Source organism: Xenopus tropicalis, chromosome 4 (assembly GCF_000004195.4).
Source record: "Xenopus tropicalis strain Nigerian chromosome 4, UCB_Xtro_10.0, whole genome shotgun sequence".
NCBI classification, from domain to species: domain Eukaryota; kingdom Metazoa; phylum Chordata; class Amphibia; order Anura; family Pipidae; genus Xenopus; species Xenopus tropicalis.
The window spans coordinates 116,264,432-116,283,015 of record NC_030680.2 but is presented as its reverse complement, the minus strand read 5'-3'; the positions used below and the strand labels follow the sequence as shown (position 1 = coordinate 116,283,015).

Here is an 18,584-nt window from a genome sequence, read left to right as displayed (position 1 = left end):
ATGTAGGCTCATCACATTAGTATCACCATTGATAATCTTCCTTCATATTCTGAATCAGCATAATAGTTCTCATGACAGGATTAAAAGCAATCCTCGTGGGGATCCCTACACTACAGGCAATGTGGCCTGGGAGAGGTAACTCCAAAACTGCCAGTCCTAGGTAGGAGCTCAGACCTGCTCTTTCTAGCTCCTCAGATAGAAGCAAAGAGAAAGTGCAACTCCTTTCCCAGCACTATACCAAAATCAGGCAGGAAGTGGTCGCCCTACCTGTTAACCAATAGCACACATATGTTAATGAACTAACTTAGATATATTCCCTTCTTCCCAGCAACTTTGGGAACTGGACCTGCAGGGATTTAAAGGCATAGGGCCATTTAACCCTATGAATCCCTACTTAAATATAAATCCGTAATTATATACCATCTAAAAGTCTCCTCTTATGGTGTACTGAAACTATGTAAAACGGTATGATAGTTGGAATAATACATATAGCAACAGTGGCATACCAGCGAGAGACAGGACATGCCCTATAGCTCAAAGTGTACTACTGCTTCACAGCCACTGCACTGGGATTTCAAACTCTAAGCCGGCTATATGGCTACAGAAACCTATACTGATAGGTAAATCGCAGCCCCCGCTCATTATACTCACGTATATACAGTAGGAAGTTCTACATGCATCAATATGGTCGGGCAATTTTAGCTTTTCGCTGGGGAGTACATTTAAAATGTGCAGTTTTCTCACTAAATCTCAGTTCTTCATGTAGTACACATATGTCATAGTGGCTATAAAAGTGAGTGGGGACCCAGGTTCCTCCAATTTCAGTTCAAGATGTTACCTGACAAACTGATCAGTGCCATTTGGCCATCCATAGATACATCCATTTCACCTGTCGGTTGATCGATTAGATATTTTAAACAACCACCTATATATTAGAATGACTCCTGCACTGCTATTTAAAGTGGTCTTTTTCATGGCTAAAAATGATGGTCTCCAAATGTTCTTTCACAGGGTACCAGGAGTTAAAAATAACGCAACCTTTTTGGCTTAATGTGAACGAATAACATCTGATCTCAGAAAATGTGCTTGAAAAAAAAATCGTATTTTTAGCATTAAAGAGCAACCTGACAACAGATAAATTATGTCATGCCTTGTAAAATCTAGGAACATATGTTCACGTCTTGTAATGATATCTCAGATCTTAATCTGTGTTTTTGTTTTTCTCCAAGGGCCATTACTAACTTTACCTTCTGTACTGCTGTATACTAATTAAGAGATTTATAAATGCACAATTACTATTTAAATATGTCAGCTATTTCAAAGGCAAATGTAACAGCTGCAAACCATTTATTCCTATTTTTCGAATAAGACTTTCAAAATAATATGCTTGTCATGCTGCACATTATTTTATTGTCATTTAGCTACACACTGTACTGAAAGCCGCTTGTCTCTGTGGGGTGCACTGAGCAAGCACTGGGCTTTTATTAAAAATTAATGCTTTTAATTTCTTTAACATCAACACACAAAGCACTTTTGCCACCTTCTTGCCGCGGCAATTTATTAATGCTCAGTTGCACTTTTCTGCATGTTACTTTATATTTACATATCATACAAAAATGACTTGTTATCTGTAATGCTTGGGTCCTAGGTTATTCCGGATCAAGGGTTTTTGCTAGTGATGAGCACAATTTTTTGCCAGGCATGAATTCGCTGCAAATTTCCGTATTTCTCCATTGGAATATTTTTTTGCAAATATTGCAGGTTGAGGAAAAGTTGTGGTAGCATCAAAAAAAGTTGTGGTTACATCAAAAAATTGAGCGGAAATCACATTTCATGAATTGATTTGTTGCCGAAGCAAAACGGGACAGATTATTCTTTGCACAGTTTGGACCACCATACCTTAAGTATACTAAAATCATTTAAACATTAAAGTAAATAATGGGATTGTGTTGCCTTCCAACTGGATTATGCTTACTATCAGCTATATAGCACTGATTTTTTATTAACAAGAAAATGGAAAAAATAGGAGTTATTTGTTTAAATAGTATTCTATGAAAAATGGCATTCCCATATTTTATATATTTGTATATAAATTTTATATAAGTGTAACACTTGTTTGGCTAGGATATGGCAAAACCCAGGCTAGTAATTGGTATAAAGCATGTGTTACATGCGAGTGGGAGGAGTGGGCCTCCGCTAAGTGGGAGGTATTAATGGAGCTGAGGGTGTTGTTGAACTACAACTAGATAGAGCTTGTGTGGTGCAGATAGAATAATGGACGCCAGAAAGGTTCTTGATGATGAACTAACAACTGTTTTATTATACAAGACACTTATGAGGTAGTGCAACAGGGTAAATACTCACAGACACAGCAGTATAGGATTGGTCACAATGGAGAGTAGCAGATGTGACACTTAAGGAACAGTATAACCCACTTGAAGGATATGCAGAGTATTAGCTGGATACCTGAGATGAATACCCTCACTGTAGGGAATGTTTCCAGGCGACTATGGTCCAGGGGCACAGCACCTTCCTGAATCCTGCGTCTAAACCGGTCCCTTCAGAAAGGCAAACAGAGCCGGGGTAGGCTAAACCCTTAACACTCCTTTGATGGGGCTATTTAGCTGCCCTTACTAAATAAGCTAAGTGTGCTCACTACTCCTAGAGGGTGCTATTAAATACTTCTGACTGTGCTGACTTTCTCTCATTCACGGGGCCCTGTCCCCGACTTCAGAAATGATGGTTCTCTTTACTGGGGCCTTATGCCTCCAGGCTCAATGGTGTGACGCCTGAGACGCCTGCACTGTTTGGCACAATGTGCGCTGTGACATTGCATGCATGGTAACACAAGGCAGCATACAATGAGACGCTGTGTGCATTGTGGTGCTGCGTGTGTTGTGGTCCTGCATACATCATGAAACACATTAGCTAAACTGCTAATTCTGCATGCAGTTAGGTGCTCGGACATCATCGTGGTTGTTTCTGTGCCCTCTATTTCTTCCTTACACCTTACTTGATTATTGACCTTGAATTGATTACGATCCTTCTTCTACTGACCAGCTCTGTCACAATTACACACTGGATTAGCACACAGGAGCCAATGTGATGTGTAACCAGATGCAAATATTACAGAGGCTTGACAACAACTGCATTTAACAAAAGTGTTAATAAAGAAAAACTGAAAAACACAGACAGAAATGTATAAGCAACTGGTGGAAACAAAAGTCCAGGGTTGGGCACAAACTTGCAGCAATTTTCACAAGAGATACATGTCACCCAGGAGAAAAAAATCTATGAACGTGAAAGCGAATACTCCGGGCAGGAAAGCTACCCCAACATTTCAGCAAGAATGCCTTTGTCAAAAATGCCTTTGTCAAGGTTTAGGCAGGCAGCAAGGCAATTAAACCTTTTTCTCTGGATCCTAAACCTTTTTTTAATCTACAGTGGGGCCTCATCCCTCAGGTTTAGTGATAAGCAAAGTTTTCTCCCAGGCATGGATACACGGGCAAATTCCACATTTTGCTATTGACAAATTATTTTTGCGCCAGGACAAAAAATTAGCAAAAATAGTGCCCATTGACTTTTAACATTCACAGGCAAAGAATGTGTTGTGCACGCATAAAATTTCTTGCACATCTTTAAAAAAATTTAGCATGCCCATAAAAAAGACACATGTTTCAGGAATTTTTCAGTGGAGCAAAATGGGACAGATTTACTTATCACTACTCAGGTTATTGACCTCCATTCTTCTTGAGAGAATCTAAGAGACTGAGCACAGGTCCTACCCTCCCCTAAGGGAAGGGACACATGGGACTGCCCTAAGAACTATGATACAGGGCCAGTATGACACTGGGATAGACAACATCCCACTGAAAAAACATTTCTGGATGAAAGGTTTCACTTGCCCTTATTTACTACACAACCACAGGGGACACACATAAGATAATTCTTATCACATCCCTAAATTGCCTAAAATGTTAAACATGCAAATTGCATCATAATAATGTTAAATGCATTAAAGATTCATAAACCAATTTGCAGCTTGGAAAATTGAGTTCAGCAGATGTATATGTTTAAGATCATTTTCATATAAATTGCATTTGCTTCCTTTTATAATTATGCCAAAATATATCTGCTAAACACAAAGTCATATTTCTTACCATGCTCCTTATATTCCACATACATATTCTGCACAATTGCTTTCCAGACTCTCTGCGGCATTGTCAGGTTGTGTTTTTGCAAAGATAATAGTAGGTGCTGCTATTTTCTGTGATAAATGCTTGTTTTATCTTCACAAAAGAAGGCTTTGACAGCCAAAAGTGAGGGATTTTCACGCATATCTTGTCATGTGCTGAGACCCTGAGTGTTCAGAAACAGGTGCGATGGCTCTAGTTGACAGTAGAGTGAGATGCAGCCGTACACATGACATGCTGCAAACACTGGGGCTCATTTATAAAGTTTGCGCAACGCAGACATATTTGCACAGTGAACATATTTGCCCTGCCGTGTTTATATTTATAAAGCTGGACAAGATTGGTGCATTTAATATGGAAATACAATTGCAACTTTTTTATTTGCAGTGCGATTGTCCTTAAGAGTTTTTTTAAATATGGCATAATCGCAAATATTTATGTGCACACCCTGTGTCCACAACTTTGGTGGAATAAAATATATTTACTAAATGGATTTTGCAAATTGTGAAAATTACCGCTATATTCACACATATTCAATTATTATGTACATTTCACAGCCATTGGCAAAAAAAGGAAAGTTGGGCACAGCACTGCAAAGTGTAACTATTTAGGGGAGGACATGCGCAAAAACAAACATATGTGGATAAATTATGTGCTGCGCAAATTTTTAAATGACCCCTATTGTGCGCTGCGTGTTAACCTTAACAGATACGTTCTGTGAAATGTCCTCAATTTGAAGGTAATATCAAAAGTAAAAAAACAAACAAGAAATGAATCCTAGTTGCAAACCCTTCTGAGAAGAAAACGAACACCTGCTGTCAGTCGAAAGCCAAAATACCACAATATGGCCCTTGTCAGACAGCAGTCAGTAGGTAAAAGTCAAATGTTAGTAATGTCCCTGGAGTTGTAATATTTTATTATTGCTCCTGTTGTGTTTCTGTCACGTAGATTCCTTGGGTTTAAAGAGCAACCGATTTAGTCTCTGATTTTAAGATGTTTATGAAATACTTGGAAGCAGCTTCTAAAAAGGCTATAGAACATTCTGAAAACCTGTGCTTGTCTAATAAAGGCCACAAATCTGAACAAATAAAATATGGCTGCTTGATTTTCCTATTGTTTTGTTCCACATGTTTGTGAGATATACATATTAGGGATTTTTTCCATTAATTTTAACTTTGTTCAAGCAGCTCATGTTTGTACATTAAATATCTATGTTTATGTTGTGGTAAGGTGTCTGAAGGAAAAGTGTTTTATCTGCATTTGCTTAGGTTCTACCACATAGTATTGCCTAGCAAGGCATCCAGGCACCATATGTACCAGTTTCATGGTAAAGGCTTACTACTCCTGGACGTTGCCTGAAATCTAAGTCCCCTGCAGTCCATATTCTTCACCTAACACTATGAAAGTGATAATAGTCTCCCCATTCAAAAACCTGTAAATTTGACAAATTATTTACATGGCAATACACCGCAGGGCATTGGGGTAAAAAATGACTGATGGCACAGTGGGTCCATAAAGAAGCAATAACATGCGATTGCTGGCCATCAGGTGATGTTCCTGGCAAACAAGATAAAACTTATTGTTCACTATTTAATCCATAAACAGGGTCCTTAAAAAAATGTAAAGTTGTGGGTGTCATTTAGCAATGGAGGCACATCTGTGCCATGGTGAAAGGATGAAAGGGGCACGACAAGTGGAAAAAGGTCATAGCAAAATTAGCTCATGGGTATGTAGACTGAGGCATAAAAGAGTTTGGGGGAATAGTTCTACTGATACAAAGCAGCTGCTCCTATGCAGTAGAGACAAACACAAAGTCTGGCACCTTATAACCTTTGTAATGGGGTGAATAATGGGAATAATGTTCTACCATAACTTCCACCCCATGGCAGCTTATGCCTTTATGGCACTAGGTTTTTATTCCACAAAGTATAGAGCACAGCAACTCCTACATGCAAGTGCTCAGTGGAAGGGTCTTGTGTGCTGTTGCTCTCCATAGGATTACTACATAAGTCTATTTGAGTACAATGCATCCTAATATTACATTACACAAATCTTGTTTTGCCTTTAACAGCAAAATGCACTTTGTGGACAAAGTTAAACCATTATAGCATTCTCTATATGCAAGTACATTGTATTACTAACAACTGAAAAATTGCTACAGACAGAAAAAAGGACCAAGGCAATTCAGTCCTTGAGGCCAGCCCACAGGTCAGAAAATCAAATCAATAGATACCTGAAGAAAACATGTTTCTGTGCTGCTTCTTATTAGTGTAATTGGCTTTCTAAGAGACTAGAGACCCAATCACCCATGAAGTAACTACTTTATATGTATTTTGTCCAAAATCAATATGCTCTGCATTGTATCAGAAGTAAGAACTCTGATTTCCTTGATTGTTTAATAATGGCACCATATTTCTTATGCAAATGAAAGGCACTGCAGTGGTACTACTTTCATATGGTTTGGGAGATTGACAGACTGTTCTGCTGTGGATAAATAAACACGCAGGCTTAGATTAGTAATGCAGCAAGGAAACTTTCAAGTCATGAAAATAAAATATTTACTAGTTCTTATGGTATTCTCTCTTATGTTCTGTTATCATTCAGACATAGTGAGGAAGTCTGGGCACTTTGATCGGCCTCATGAAACACCATGTGAATTGCAGAAAGAGCTTTGTCACCGAAACCTGACATTTAGGCTATATTGTTTCTCTTATTCAGATAACATTCAAATGTGAAGCTAAAGAGGAACAATTATGATTATGAATTTGTGAACTGTTAGGTTGTTTATTTAAAATGTGAATACAAAAAACTCAATCAAATGAAACTGTGGAAAAAAAAGAATGCATCAGATTTACATTGCACTTTTCTATTAGGCCTACAGACTCTAGAAAAATTCAAAAAACCTAAAAAAAAATCACTTTTTAGCTAGGACAACTCCCACTGACTTCTACTTGAAACCGAAAGCTTTTATTTGCTGAAGCTTTGCATCCAATTTTTTGAACATTCAAGTTTTGGAAACTATAATTCAAACTTGGGAGTTTTTTTCTGCAAAGAAATTTGTATTGTGGAAACAATTTGAATTCTAACTTTAATAAATCAGCCTCTTTGTGCAAATTTGGTGACCTCGAGGGAAAATGTTGTGAATTTTATCATCTGCGTCAGAGCACTATACATGTAATAAAATGTCTTTGTGAAAAAGTCATTATTTTTGCACAAAAGAATTGCTTCACTTTCAAGCAGGTTTTAATAAATACATTATGCACAATTGCAGTCTTAAATGTACTAGCTATGCAATGAAGCATGTTACATTACAACTAGTGATGAGCAAAATTTTTCATCAGACATGGATGCGCGGAAAAATTTGCTGTGGGACAAAAAAGGTCACACATGCCAAAAATAATTGTTATGTGCTGCAAAATGATGCAAAAAAAATTGTTGCAGACGTTATCTTTGCATTTCACAAATTTTCTTGTCGTGAAAAAGAGGAACAAAAAGAAATGCCACGCGTAGCACGGAGAAATTTTTTTGTGTATGCTTTGTGAACAATATTTTTTATTTCTAGACCTACAGCTGGGTCCCCTGTTGATAATATATCTTATGTGGTGTTTTTTATTGCTGTGTTGAGAACTGGGTGCCAACACTAAGGGGCACATTTACTAATCCATGATCGGCCGAAAAGCGTCCGAATGCGTTTTTTCCGTAATGATGATTTTTTTTTTTGTCGGTGTTGCGACTTTTTCGACGCCGTCATGACTTTTTCACGAATTGTCGCGACTTTTTCATCGCCGTCACAACTTTTTCGTCGCCGTTGCAAAAAAATCGGATTGATTTTTCCGCAATTTACAATTGCTCAATACGAAAAAATCGCGACGGCGGCGAAAAAGTCACGCAAAATATGATAAAGTTGTGATGGCGGCGAAAAAATTGCGCAAAATACAAGAAAAACGCGACGGCAACGAAAAAGTCGCAAAATTTTTGTTTCCAATACGATTTTTTCCCATTCGGGATTCGGATTCGTGGATTACTAAATGTGCCCCTAAGACTTTGGCATTGTTTTAGCAGCTACGCCTACCTGTATACATTGCAATATTAGTGTACTAGTGTGCTTTTTCTCATTTTCTTTTTATGTATGGCTTACATCTCCAAATAACTTTTTGTAGTGCAGCCATTTAATGGCTACCAATAGTGATGGGCGAAATGTTTCGCCAGGCATGGATTCGCAGCGAATTTCCGCGTTTCGCCATTGGCGGATTGTTTCACAAAACGGATGAAAAAATTCACCGCAGAAAAATTTGCCGCACGTCCAAAATTTGTCGCCGGCGTCAAAAAAGAATTGTCGCAGGCGTCGAAAGAATAGGCGCGCGTCAAAAGAATAGCCGCGCGACGAAATAATAGCCGCGGGCGACGAAATAATAGCCGTGTGCGACGAAACAATAGCCGCGCGACGAAATAATAGCCGCGGGCGACGAAACAATAGCCGCACGACAAAGTAATAGCCGCGGGCGACGAAACAATAGCCGCATTGCGACGAAATAATAGCCGCGTTGCGACGAAACAATAGCCGCGCGACAAAATAATAGCCGCGGGCGACAAATTTTTTTGTCGCATGACGGAACAGATTCGCTCATCACTAGCTACCAATAATTCTCAGCTCAACCATCTATCTTTTCTAATAATATATATATACATAAGTCTGAAGGTTCAAGCACACCAAACAAAAAACAAACTAATCACTAAACCTGGGTGCTATCAAAGCCAGTAGTACACAAAATCAAAATACAAATGCACACCAGGTATTTTTACCAAGAAAAAAACGTAACTTTTAATCAGCATCATTAAAAAGAAAACAGGCAGACATTTCGGTCTCCATCTCGGACCTTTCTCAAAACCAAATCACAAAAATCGCAAAACATTTGCATATTTTTTATTTTTGCTACAAACTTATTTAGATTTAGACATTTTTCAGTACCTGTATGTATGGAAAGGCCTATTTAGCAAAATACAAATTTTTAAATTTTTTTTCGAATACCTCAAGCAAGTTTTTAGAAGTTAAAAAAAAAAACAAAAAAACTCAAACTGAATAGTTTAAATTTTACCCAGAAAAGCCCCCGTTGACTCCTGTGTAACCTCACAAGCTTTTAAATGCCAATATTTTGCATTCCAGCTTTAGTGCAAAAACCTTGAATCATGGTAACAATGAAAATTTAAGTGGTGAATAATCATCCCTTTGGTATATGTTAACAATACGGAGCAGTCTGCACTCAATGTAAGAAGAAATTGTTTCCTGGTAAAGCATCAGTTTGAGTGCTAGAATACTAGCCTCACAATTCCACAAGCAGTGCTGTCCAACTGGATTCCACGCAGGTCAGTTCTGGTCCTCCATGAAATATACAAATGTTCCCCAGGCATGCTCAAGCCTCCATTTAAATTCTTATAAACTGGCTACATGCCATTTAGAGAATAATTTACTTTTCATACAGAGAAAGATGACCAGCACTGTATCGAGGGATACTTTATTTAGGGAGAGCCACTAGGTGTTGCATTCACTTTAATGTGCTGGAACTTAAAAAAAATAGAACACTTCTGAAGATGTGAATGGCCAATGCGCCTTGAGAACCCATCCTAAAAAAAGTCAAAAGAATCACAGTAACTGTACATTCCAAACAGAATAGCAGAATAGAATTTGAAGTAACTTATGAAAAGCATTTAGCATGCTTTGTGGCACAATTGTCAGTGTTTCGGTATCACGTAGTCATGTTTTCAGAGGAAGCAGAGACATATTTGATCCTCACAGAAATGCAAAGAGCAAAGAGATGCTACTAAAGATTATTTGTGCTTTGCATTGTATAGTAAATGATTACTCTTAGGATAATGCCCCTGTTACTATTTTAGTTTAAGGTTATAAGATAATTTCAAATATAAACATTTCTAATAAATACAAGTTGCTAAGCAGCAGGGATTTCAACATACCCTTCGGGGGGGGAGTTGAAGCATAGCCAATTTTTCATCTGATAATGTTATTTTAGGGTGAAATATGAGCATAAAAACATTCATCGTTTTGTGTGTGTAGGTGTTTTAAAGAGGTTTAGGGGTGATTTATTAACAATATAGGAATGGAGAGAGCTAGCACCGTCCTCACTAACTATACACCTTCAAATTATAGCCATCTACACTCCTATTTTGAGGTTGTATGAAATGGAGTGAGAACACTGATGTAACGTGCAACTGAAGTAAAATTATACAGAAAAAAAGAAAAGGAAGAAATACAAGGAGACACCAGAACAGGTGGTCCCTGTCTAGACTTCAGAATTATTGCACCGTTAACCCCAAAGAAAGAGAAAAGAGGTAAAAATTGTAATCAGGTAATTCACTTGATCAGGTGTTGTAGGACATTAAAACTTTACCTTTATTGGTAAAAAATTAAAAAGGTGAAATATGTCTTAGAATAATCCCCATTAAAAATCGCCTGGGGTGATATTCAATTAAGGTACAAACTATGAGGTATTATAGGGCTGTTCAGAGTTAACCTGCCTCATTCAATTCACTAAATTGTTACAGCTTAAAAAATAACTATTGTATCAAACACTCTCCGCAATTCCACAGCCCTATAGAGGCAGCCAAGGAGAGATTGCAAGCCTATTTGGCTTGTAGGGGGGTGGAACGGGTGTTGATGTGGGGCTCTGGGTTTGGAAGGGTGGGCTGATTTGTTTGCACGACTGATGTGCATTTTATAAGCGGGGGTGCCTCAATGTAAAAAACGGGAGGTCTGGCTGCAACATTGAGCTACCTGTACTCAATTTATGGTGGGGTATTGGGTACAGAAAACAGCTGAATTCCAGCCTATAGCTGAAAGAGTCCTGTACTTTAACACAGCTATGATGGGGTCTGAATCCCCTACCCTGTCTCAGCAGTTAATATAGCTCATAAAGGAAACTGGACTCGAGTTCTCCTTGTTTTGCAACAATTGTTGCCGGCGTTTTTTTTTGCAATCTCTCCTTGGCTGCCTCTATAGGGCTGTGGATTTGCGGAGAGTGTTTGATACAATAGTTATTTTTTAAGCTGTAACAATTTAGTGAATTGAATGAGGCAGGTTAACTCTGAACAGCCCTATAATACCTCATAGTTTGTACCTTAATTGAATATCACCCCAGGCGATTTTTAATGGGGATTATTCTAAGACATATTTCACCTTTTTAATTTTTACCAATAAAGGTTAAGTTTTAATGTCCTACAACACCTGATCAAGTGAATTACCTGATTACAATTTTTACCTCTTTTCTCTTTCTTTGGGGTTAACGGTGCAATAATTCTGAAGTCTAGACAGGGACCACCTGTTCTGGTGTCTCCTTGTATTTCTTCCTTTTCTTTTTTTTCTGTGTGATTTATTAACATTTTGTAAAACCACAACTAAACTCATTTCCACAAATGTCAGTTATTTATTAAAAAATACAAATCTAAAAAGCACAGACAAAAAAAAAGTTGCAAGGAAATGTGATAACCGTGACTTTTTAAATTGGTTGCACAAAAACCAAGACTTTTCTCTATTGTTGCACAAAAGACAGCATAAAAAACAGAAACCTCTAAAACCATGAAGCAAAGAAAGATATTCCAGCTGTAAAAGACACATCTGCGACTGACTTGTATATAATCTTGAGAGGTTTGTCACATATTAATTGCAAAAAAATAGTTTTTTTCCATGAATAGGCTTTTCTGCAACAAAAAACAAAAAAAATCTAGCAACAGTAAATGCTCCCTTTAATGTCACTGTTGGCTCAACGTATGTCATAGCAACATAGTAAGTTAGGTTGAAGAAAGACGTACGTCCATCAGGTTCAGCCATAACGCCTATATATAACCTGCCTAACTACTAGTTACAAAAACTAGGAACTAGGAACAAAAAACCCCATCTGAAGCCTCTCTGCTGCAGAGGGGAAAAAATTCCTTCCTGACTCCAAGATCAGACCAGTCCCTGAATCAACTTGTACTAAGATCTATCTCCCATAACCCTGTATTTCCTCACTTGTTAAGAAGCCATACAATCCCTTCTTAAAGCTATATAATGTATCGGCCAGCACGACTGATTTGGGGAGGGAATTCCACAACTTCACAGCTCTCACAGTAAAAAATCCTTTCCGAATATTTAAACGGAACCTCCTTTCTTCTAAACAAAGTGGGTGCCCTCGTGTCCATTGGAAGGACCTACTGGTAAATAAGGCATTATAGGTTATTATATGATCCCCTTATATATGTATACATAGTTATCATGTCACCTCTTAAGCGCCTCTTCTCCAGTGTAAACAGATCCATACCCTTTACCAGCTTAGTTGCCCTTCTCTGGACCCTCTCTAATGCAATAATGTCCCGTTTGAGCACTGGAGACCAAAACTGAACAGCATATTCTAGATGGGGCCTTACCAGCACTCTGTAAAGGGGAAGAATAACCCCCTCTTCCCGTGAATCTATACCCCTTTTAATACAGCTCAAAACCTTGTTTGCCCTTGCAGCTGCTGCCGGGCATTGCTTGCTACAGCCAAGTTTATTATCTACAAGGACTCCTTCTCCATTGTTGCTGAATTATATCTTCAAATATCCCATAACAGCCACAGGGCTGAATATTACTACCCCTCAACCTATCCACTCCCTTAATTACAGACTGGGGCCATTGTACTCTGCTTCTGGAAAGTGCCTTCTTCACTTTTCCTTTCATGTTCAAAATCAAGCAGTGATTTCAATAGAAGAGGAGAAAAGGTCGCTATGGCATTTTTTAGACTTGGAGTTTGAAGCCCCAGTTCATACTTGGCATGGTGTTGTAGGTGTATTATAACCTGCTAGATATTTTATTTGCCTTTTCTAAAGTGATGGTTGCAGATATAATGGTTCATGGCACCAGCATTATGAAGAATAATTGTATAATTCTGCTGTACAATGAAGGCCGGAAAGTATGAAAAGAAGCAGTGGAAGAGTAAGGGAGGAGGTTGAGGCAGTATGAGATCATGTTTGGAGTACAGTTATGTTTTTTTCCTAAAGAGACATTTGTGTCAACTTATATTAGTTTGATTATACGCCATCATCTGCATTAATGAGGATAATGTTTCAGCTGCATAGAAAACCCACTATATGTGTAACAATACCTGACATTTTTAAAGCGCTTGTAACAATGCTAAAATACAAAGCACATTTTCACTGCTACAGTATATTAAATCTTGCAATATATTAACATTATTCTTTGACAGTATAAATATGATGACACAGTCCTTGTCTTGTCTCGCGCACAGTTGCCATCCATCCTAGGACTCAAGTGAACTAGTGCCAGCGTCATTTGTAAGTGCTCTCAACTAAATGATTAATGGGTTTTTATCTAAATCTGACACCTAAGTATTTTCTAAATAATATTCTAAAGTCAAACTTGGAAAGACTGTGGCTGCTCCCTTTGTCTCCTGGCACTGATACAACCTGATGATTGCTTTGCAGTTGCTTTGAAGCCAGAACTATCCATCTCATTGAATCTTACATATATTATAGGTTTGTTACTACTTTCATTTTTGGTATTATTATTCTCTATATTATGCTCATGGCCTCATTTGTCTCCCTTGGTAAATCATTATGATAATAGCTGCTGCTGTAAATTAGTGAAGGGAATATCTGATAAAAGACAGAAATTAAGAAATAGTAAAAATAATCAATAGGGCTAGCATATTCTCTTAAATCTACTCAACTGGGTGAATAAGGCTTATCGACAAAATAATAAACCTTCAATGTTTTTCTCTTTAACAGTCATGTAATAAGCTATACTAAAGTACTGGATTAGAACTGAACACAAGGTACATCCTTCTTGAAATAATTGATATACAGTAGATCAAGGTGATTTTGGAATGTATACAAATTGTTCATACGGAGCATGCTTTATCAGTCTTATTTATTTGAATCAATTTAGTTGAACTGTACTTGTTTCTTCTTCTGAGTCTGGTAAAGGGACTTAATAGAATATACTGAAACTTTGTCTGAAGTCCTTGCAGGATCAGGACTGCAGATAATGGTATAATGGTATAATGGTACTATAATAAACATTGGCGGATTACTAAAACCATTGTTTTATAAAGGCACATGAAACAGTGTGGGATAGGGACTGGGTGCAAGTGGGCCTGGGGTGGATTGGGGCGAAAAGTAGGGGAGGGAGCAAGACACAGCCAAAGGCTAAAGACAAAGTTAACCTGACCCAACACTAAACACTAACTACACATGTCAACATTTAGGGCCGTGACAGACAGGGAGATTAGTCGCCACGCGACAAATCTCCCCGAAATGCCATCCCACCGGCTAGAATGTAAATCACAGGTGGGAAGTTTCCTCTAAAGCCAACTTCGGCGATTTCTGCAAACACCACGTTTGCCATCCCACCGGCAATTTACATTCTAGCACATTAGCACAGCGACTAATCTCCCCATCTGTCATGGCCCTTAGGGTGAAGACATACTGAGCAACTAGTAGCAGCTACTTTTTTACAGCTACTAAACTGTAGAGACAATTATCAGTAAATTATCAGTAAATAATCAGCATTGTCTGTTTTAGTAGCCACAACAAGTAGCTGCTACTAGTTGCTCTGTGTGTCTTAACCCTTTCATACCATTTGTTAATTTAAACAGGACAAGATAGGAATGCTGCATATTCCAAGTTCTAGGCAGACCTTAAAAAAGATGTCCTTCTGTTCAGAAGGTATGATAACCCCAAACTGAGACTTGACATTCTAATCAATATCCTTTAATACAAAGACATTAATAAAGTGTTCATTTATTCTAACAACATGAAATCACTAGTAATGGACAATGAATTAAATTACGACCCAATAAAACATACATTCATACAAATAAAAAAGCGAAATAAATCAATTGGATTATAAATAGGAACAATAGATGTATCTAATATTGAATTAATAGTAAATCCATACTTTACCTTTCTATCCTATTCTATTTATTTGCCTGTTACCGGCAGCATTTTCTAATTTGATATTTTTTCTGCTCTCATTTTTAAAATGAATAAAACAATGTGATTGTCATAGTGATTAATGTTGTTTTTCTTTTGACCAATTAATACAATTGAGTTTTTCCAATTTGTTTTTTTTAATATTCTATTGGTTGAGGAAATCAGCCTGTATATAGGTTCTGTTTGTGATGCAAGGGTGCACCCTGTAAAGCTCCTGCAATAAGGCAGCTCAAAGATACAAAGAAAACTATATCAGAATAAAATTAAGTACCTAACACATTTTGAGTGTTGCAGTCTAATTAATCTGAGGTTTTATAAGATGTCCAAAATTCTTTTTTATTGGTGTATAAATCCATTCTTTTTATTGGCTTAATCTAATGTATTTGCTTGCTTGTCCTAACTGCACATTTCCGCTAAACACATTCTCTTTTTTTTTTTTGATCTTAGGTAACAGAGACAAGGACTGGACCCCTTGGATGTAGTAACTATGACAATTTAGATTCTGTCAGTTCTGTTCTGGTCCAGAGCCCTGAAAATAAGATCCATTTACAAGGTATGTGGATTATCCTTTCTTCTTGAATAATATATCTTTGAAATCTGCTATTCATAAAACTACAGATGTGGATTATACATTCGGATCTTAGGATATATGAATATATAATATCTCCAGGGATAGATTATAAAGCAACAATCAAAAGTAAAAGTGAGCTAATATAAAAGAATGAACAATTGATGAGATTAAGTGGTAAACCACATGAATAAATCTGTTTTCTATTCTTTTATGCTAGATCTTTTGCCTACACTAAAAACAGCAATTGAACAGTACTAAGAGCATTTGGTTTTGGTCCAATCTTTATAATAATTTTGATTGTATAAAGACACAGAAATCAAGGTTGGGGTAAATAATAAATAGATTATGTGATATCTAATATCTAACATTCGCCTGTCTGTCTATGGATGTAAAAATATTTCCCCACTTGTCAGGAACCTGCATCTATATATATATATATATACACGCACACACACCTATTCCACATACATACAGTAACTGCACATACAAGGCTCAAAAGGGAAAAATAAACGTACAGGCATCGCTTGTGAGCTCCCATTGCAAAATAGTGCTTAAAATATTGATACTAAACATGAAAGAGCAACAAAACCTTAGACAGCACAAAATCTTACTTACAAGAAATAGCCAATATCATTCCATATTGGCATGTATCAATGATTTACCACTTTTAAACGACTCTCTGTTACATACTTTACAATTTGACAGCAACGGAAATTCATAAATCTGTTCCTGGGCTCTTTGAACCTGTGTGTAGTGCCCTTAGCTAATTACATTTCAGCTTTTATTGTAATTATTTGCTTCACTGAGATTATTCAGAAGTTAAATGCCATTTTAACTTTGAGCTTTGAACATGTGTTTTGGCACATTTATAGAAGCCAGAATACAGATGTACCTCAAAGAAATGAACTAAAAAGCACTAAGTTTGCCCAGTTAGTTGTTTCCTGTTAAAGAGGCTTCAGTGTAAGACTGGACTTGCTGTGTTTTTCTTGAAGACGTTTTGCCAATCATAAGACTGGCTTTCTCAATTCAGAATGATAAACTGGTTATTCTAAACAGATTATGATTGGAGCAACATTCCAGGGTATTTATACCAGGAAGATCTTTGTACAAGTCTTTCTGATTTGAAAAAGCCAGTCGGATGACTGGCAAACGTCTTCAAGAAAAACACAGCAAGTCCAGTTGATTTGACCTATTACTACAGATATACAATTCCAGAGTTCCCACACAAAGGCCTTACACATTTTGGGTGCATTAGGCAACTGAGCAGAATTCCCAAATCTGCCTGAATACTCATTTCTGCTTGTCATTCTTTGAAATCCATGTTATCCATTTATCTTCCTTGACCTCTCTACCACATTTGACTTATTTGACTGGATTATCATTGTTTCTGTGGCATAGTGTTCTCCTTTTGTATACAGGATAAATCTCTTTCCTAGCTTAGGTTATATCTCTCTAGCAGCTCCTTTTCTGTATCTTTCTTGGACAAAACCTTTTTACCACTTGATTTCTTTGTTAAAGTCCCACAGGGCCATGTCTTTATACCATTGACTATGTACTGCATCTCTTAGCAACTGTTCAATTCCCTTGATTTTCTTGCTGATGCTCACATCTCTCTCTACAGTTGTGATCTTTCTTTATCTCATAACAAATGTCTCACCGCTTTGCTTTCTCATCCTCTTGGATGTCCTCTTGATTCCTAGTCTACAGAAGCAATACACCACCAACACATTCCCTGTTTTTATCTTGAAGGTAACTGTAAACAACACTATAATAATCATAAATGAATAAGTTATATGTAACTGGACACTCTCCTACATGCCCCACATTTAGCCATTCAGAAACTACTACTAGCTATAGCTTAAGTATTTTTTTACAAAATATGTCAGTATTTCAACTCTTTAATCATGACCTGCTAGACTACTATTACCTCTTCTTACCTAGCCTCCCACTTGCTCATTTTCCTCATTCCTTTCATTTCTCTTTATTTTGTATTTACTTTCATTTATTCATTTGTAGCACTGTTCTTTTATAATAACACCCCTGACCAGAAATAATACAATTTTGATTACTTGGAATGAATGTATATTGTTTTTTTAAAATGCTGGATCAAATCTTGTTGGATAAAATACAATCATGCATTCTGTTTTGGGTGAAGGTATAAAAAGAATATGTTATCCTTTCATTACCTTTACTATTTTAAAACATTAATCTTTGCTGTTAAATTATTTATTTGCCTTGGTATATTGCCTGAATCAAAAAACATGTTAATGAGAAACCTTTTGCCATTAAGATACTGAAAGCTGGAGTTTTCAGAAAATATTAACTGTAGCATTCCTCACTACTGATGAAATAATGTTCAGTTTAAGACAAAAAAAAAGAAAAATGCTCAATATGAAAATAAGTTTACAAATGTAATGTATTATACTGCGATCACTACCTTTCAGCAACTAGGCCTAGGGTTACACTTCAAGAGCATGGCAAAACAAAGCTTGCTCCTCCTATAATACTTAGGAAATGCCCATTATCAGTGGCCATAGAGTTGTAATTTTGTTGGCTAAGATGACGATCACTGCAGTTTTTATAGTATACAGTTCTAGGGTCATAGGGCCATAGATCTATTAAATTTAGACTGGAGAATTTTGACAGATTCCCAGAAGTTTCAATTTAGTCTGTGTATGGACACTTTCCTGACTGTCAGAAAATTGCTTTAACAAATTTGCAATTTATCAAAGCCTTTTTGGTGCTTTTAAATTTGTAAATTCATCAGAATTGTCATGGCTGCTTGAAGCAGAGATCTCAAAAAAGAACGAGCATTCAATTAATTTTAGTGCAATGTTCTA

At 37.1% G+C, this 18,584-nt stretch overlaps 1 protein-coding gene across 1 annotated transcript in view; it reads left to right on the top strand.

The window, feature by feature from the left end:
- Nucleotides 1–18,584, top strand: part of brinp3 (bone morphogenetic protein/retinoic acid inducible neural-specific 3) — a 390,081-nt gene that overhangs the window by 308,878 nt on the left and 62,619 nt on the right. The window contains exon 5 of the mRNA XM_018093645.2: nt 15,621–15,726. Coding sequence (XP_017949134.1) covers nt 15,621–15,726 — 106 coding nt within the window. The remainder of the gene's footprint in view (nt 1–15,620; nt 15,727–18,584) is intronic.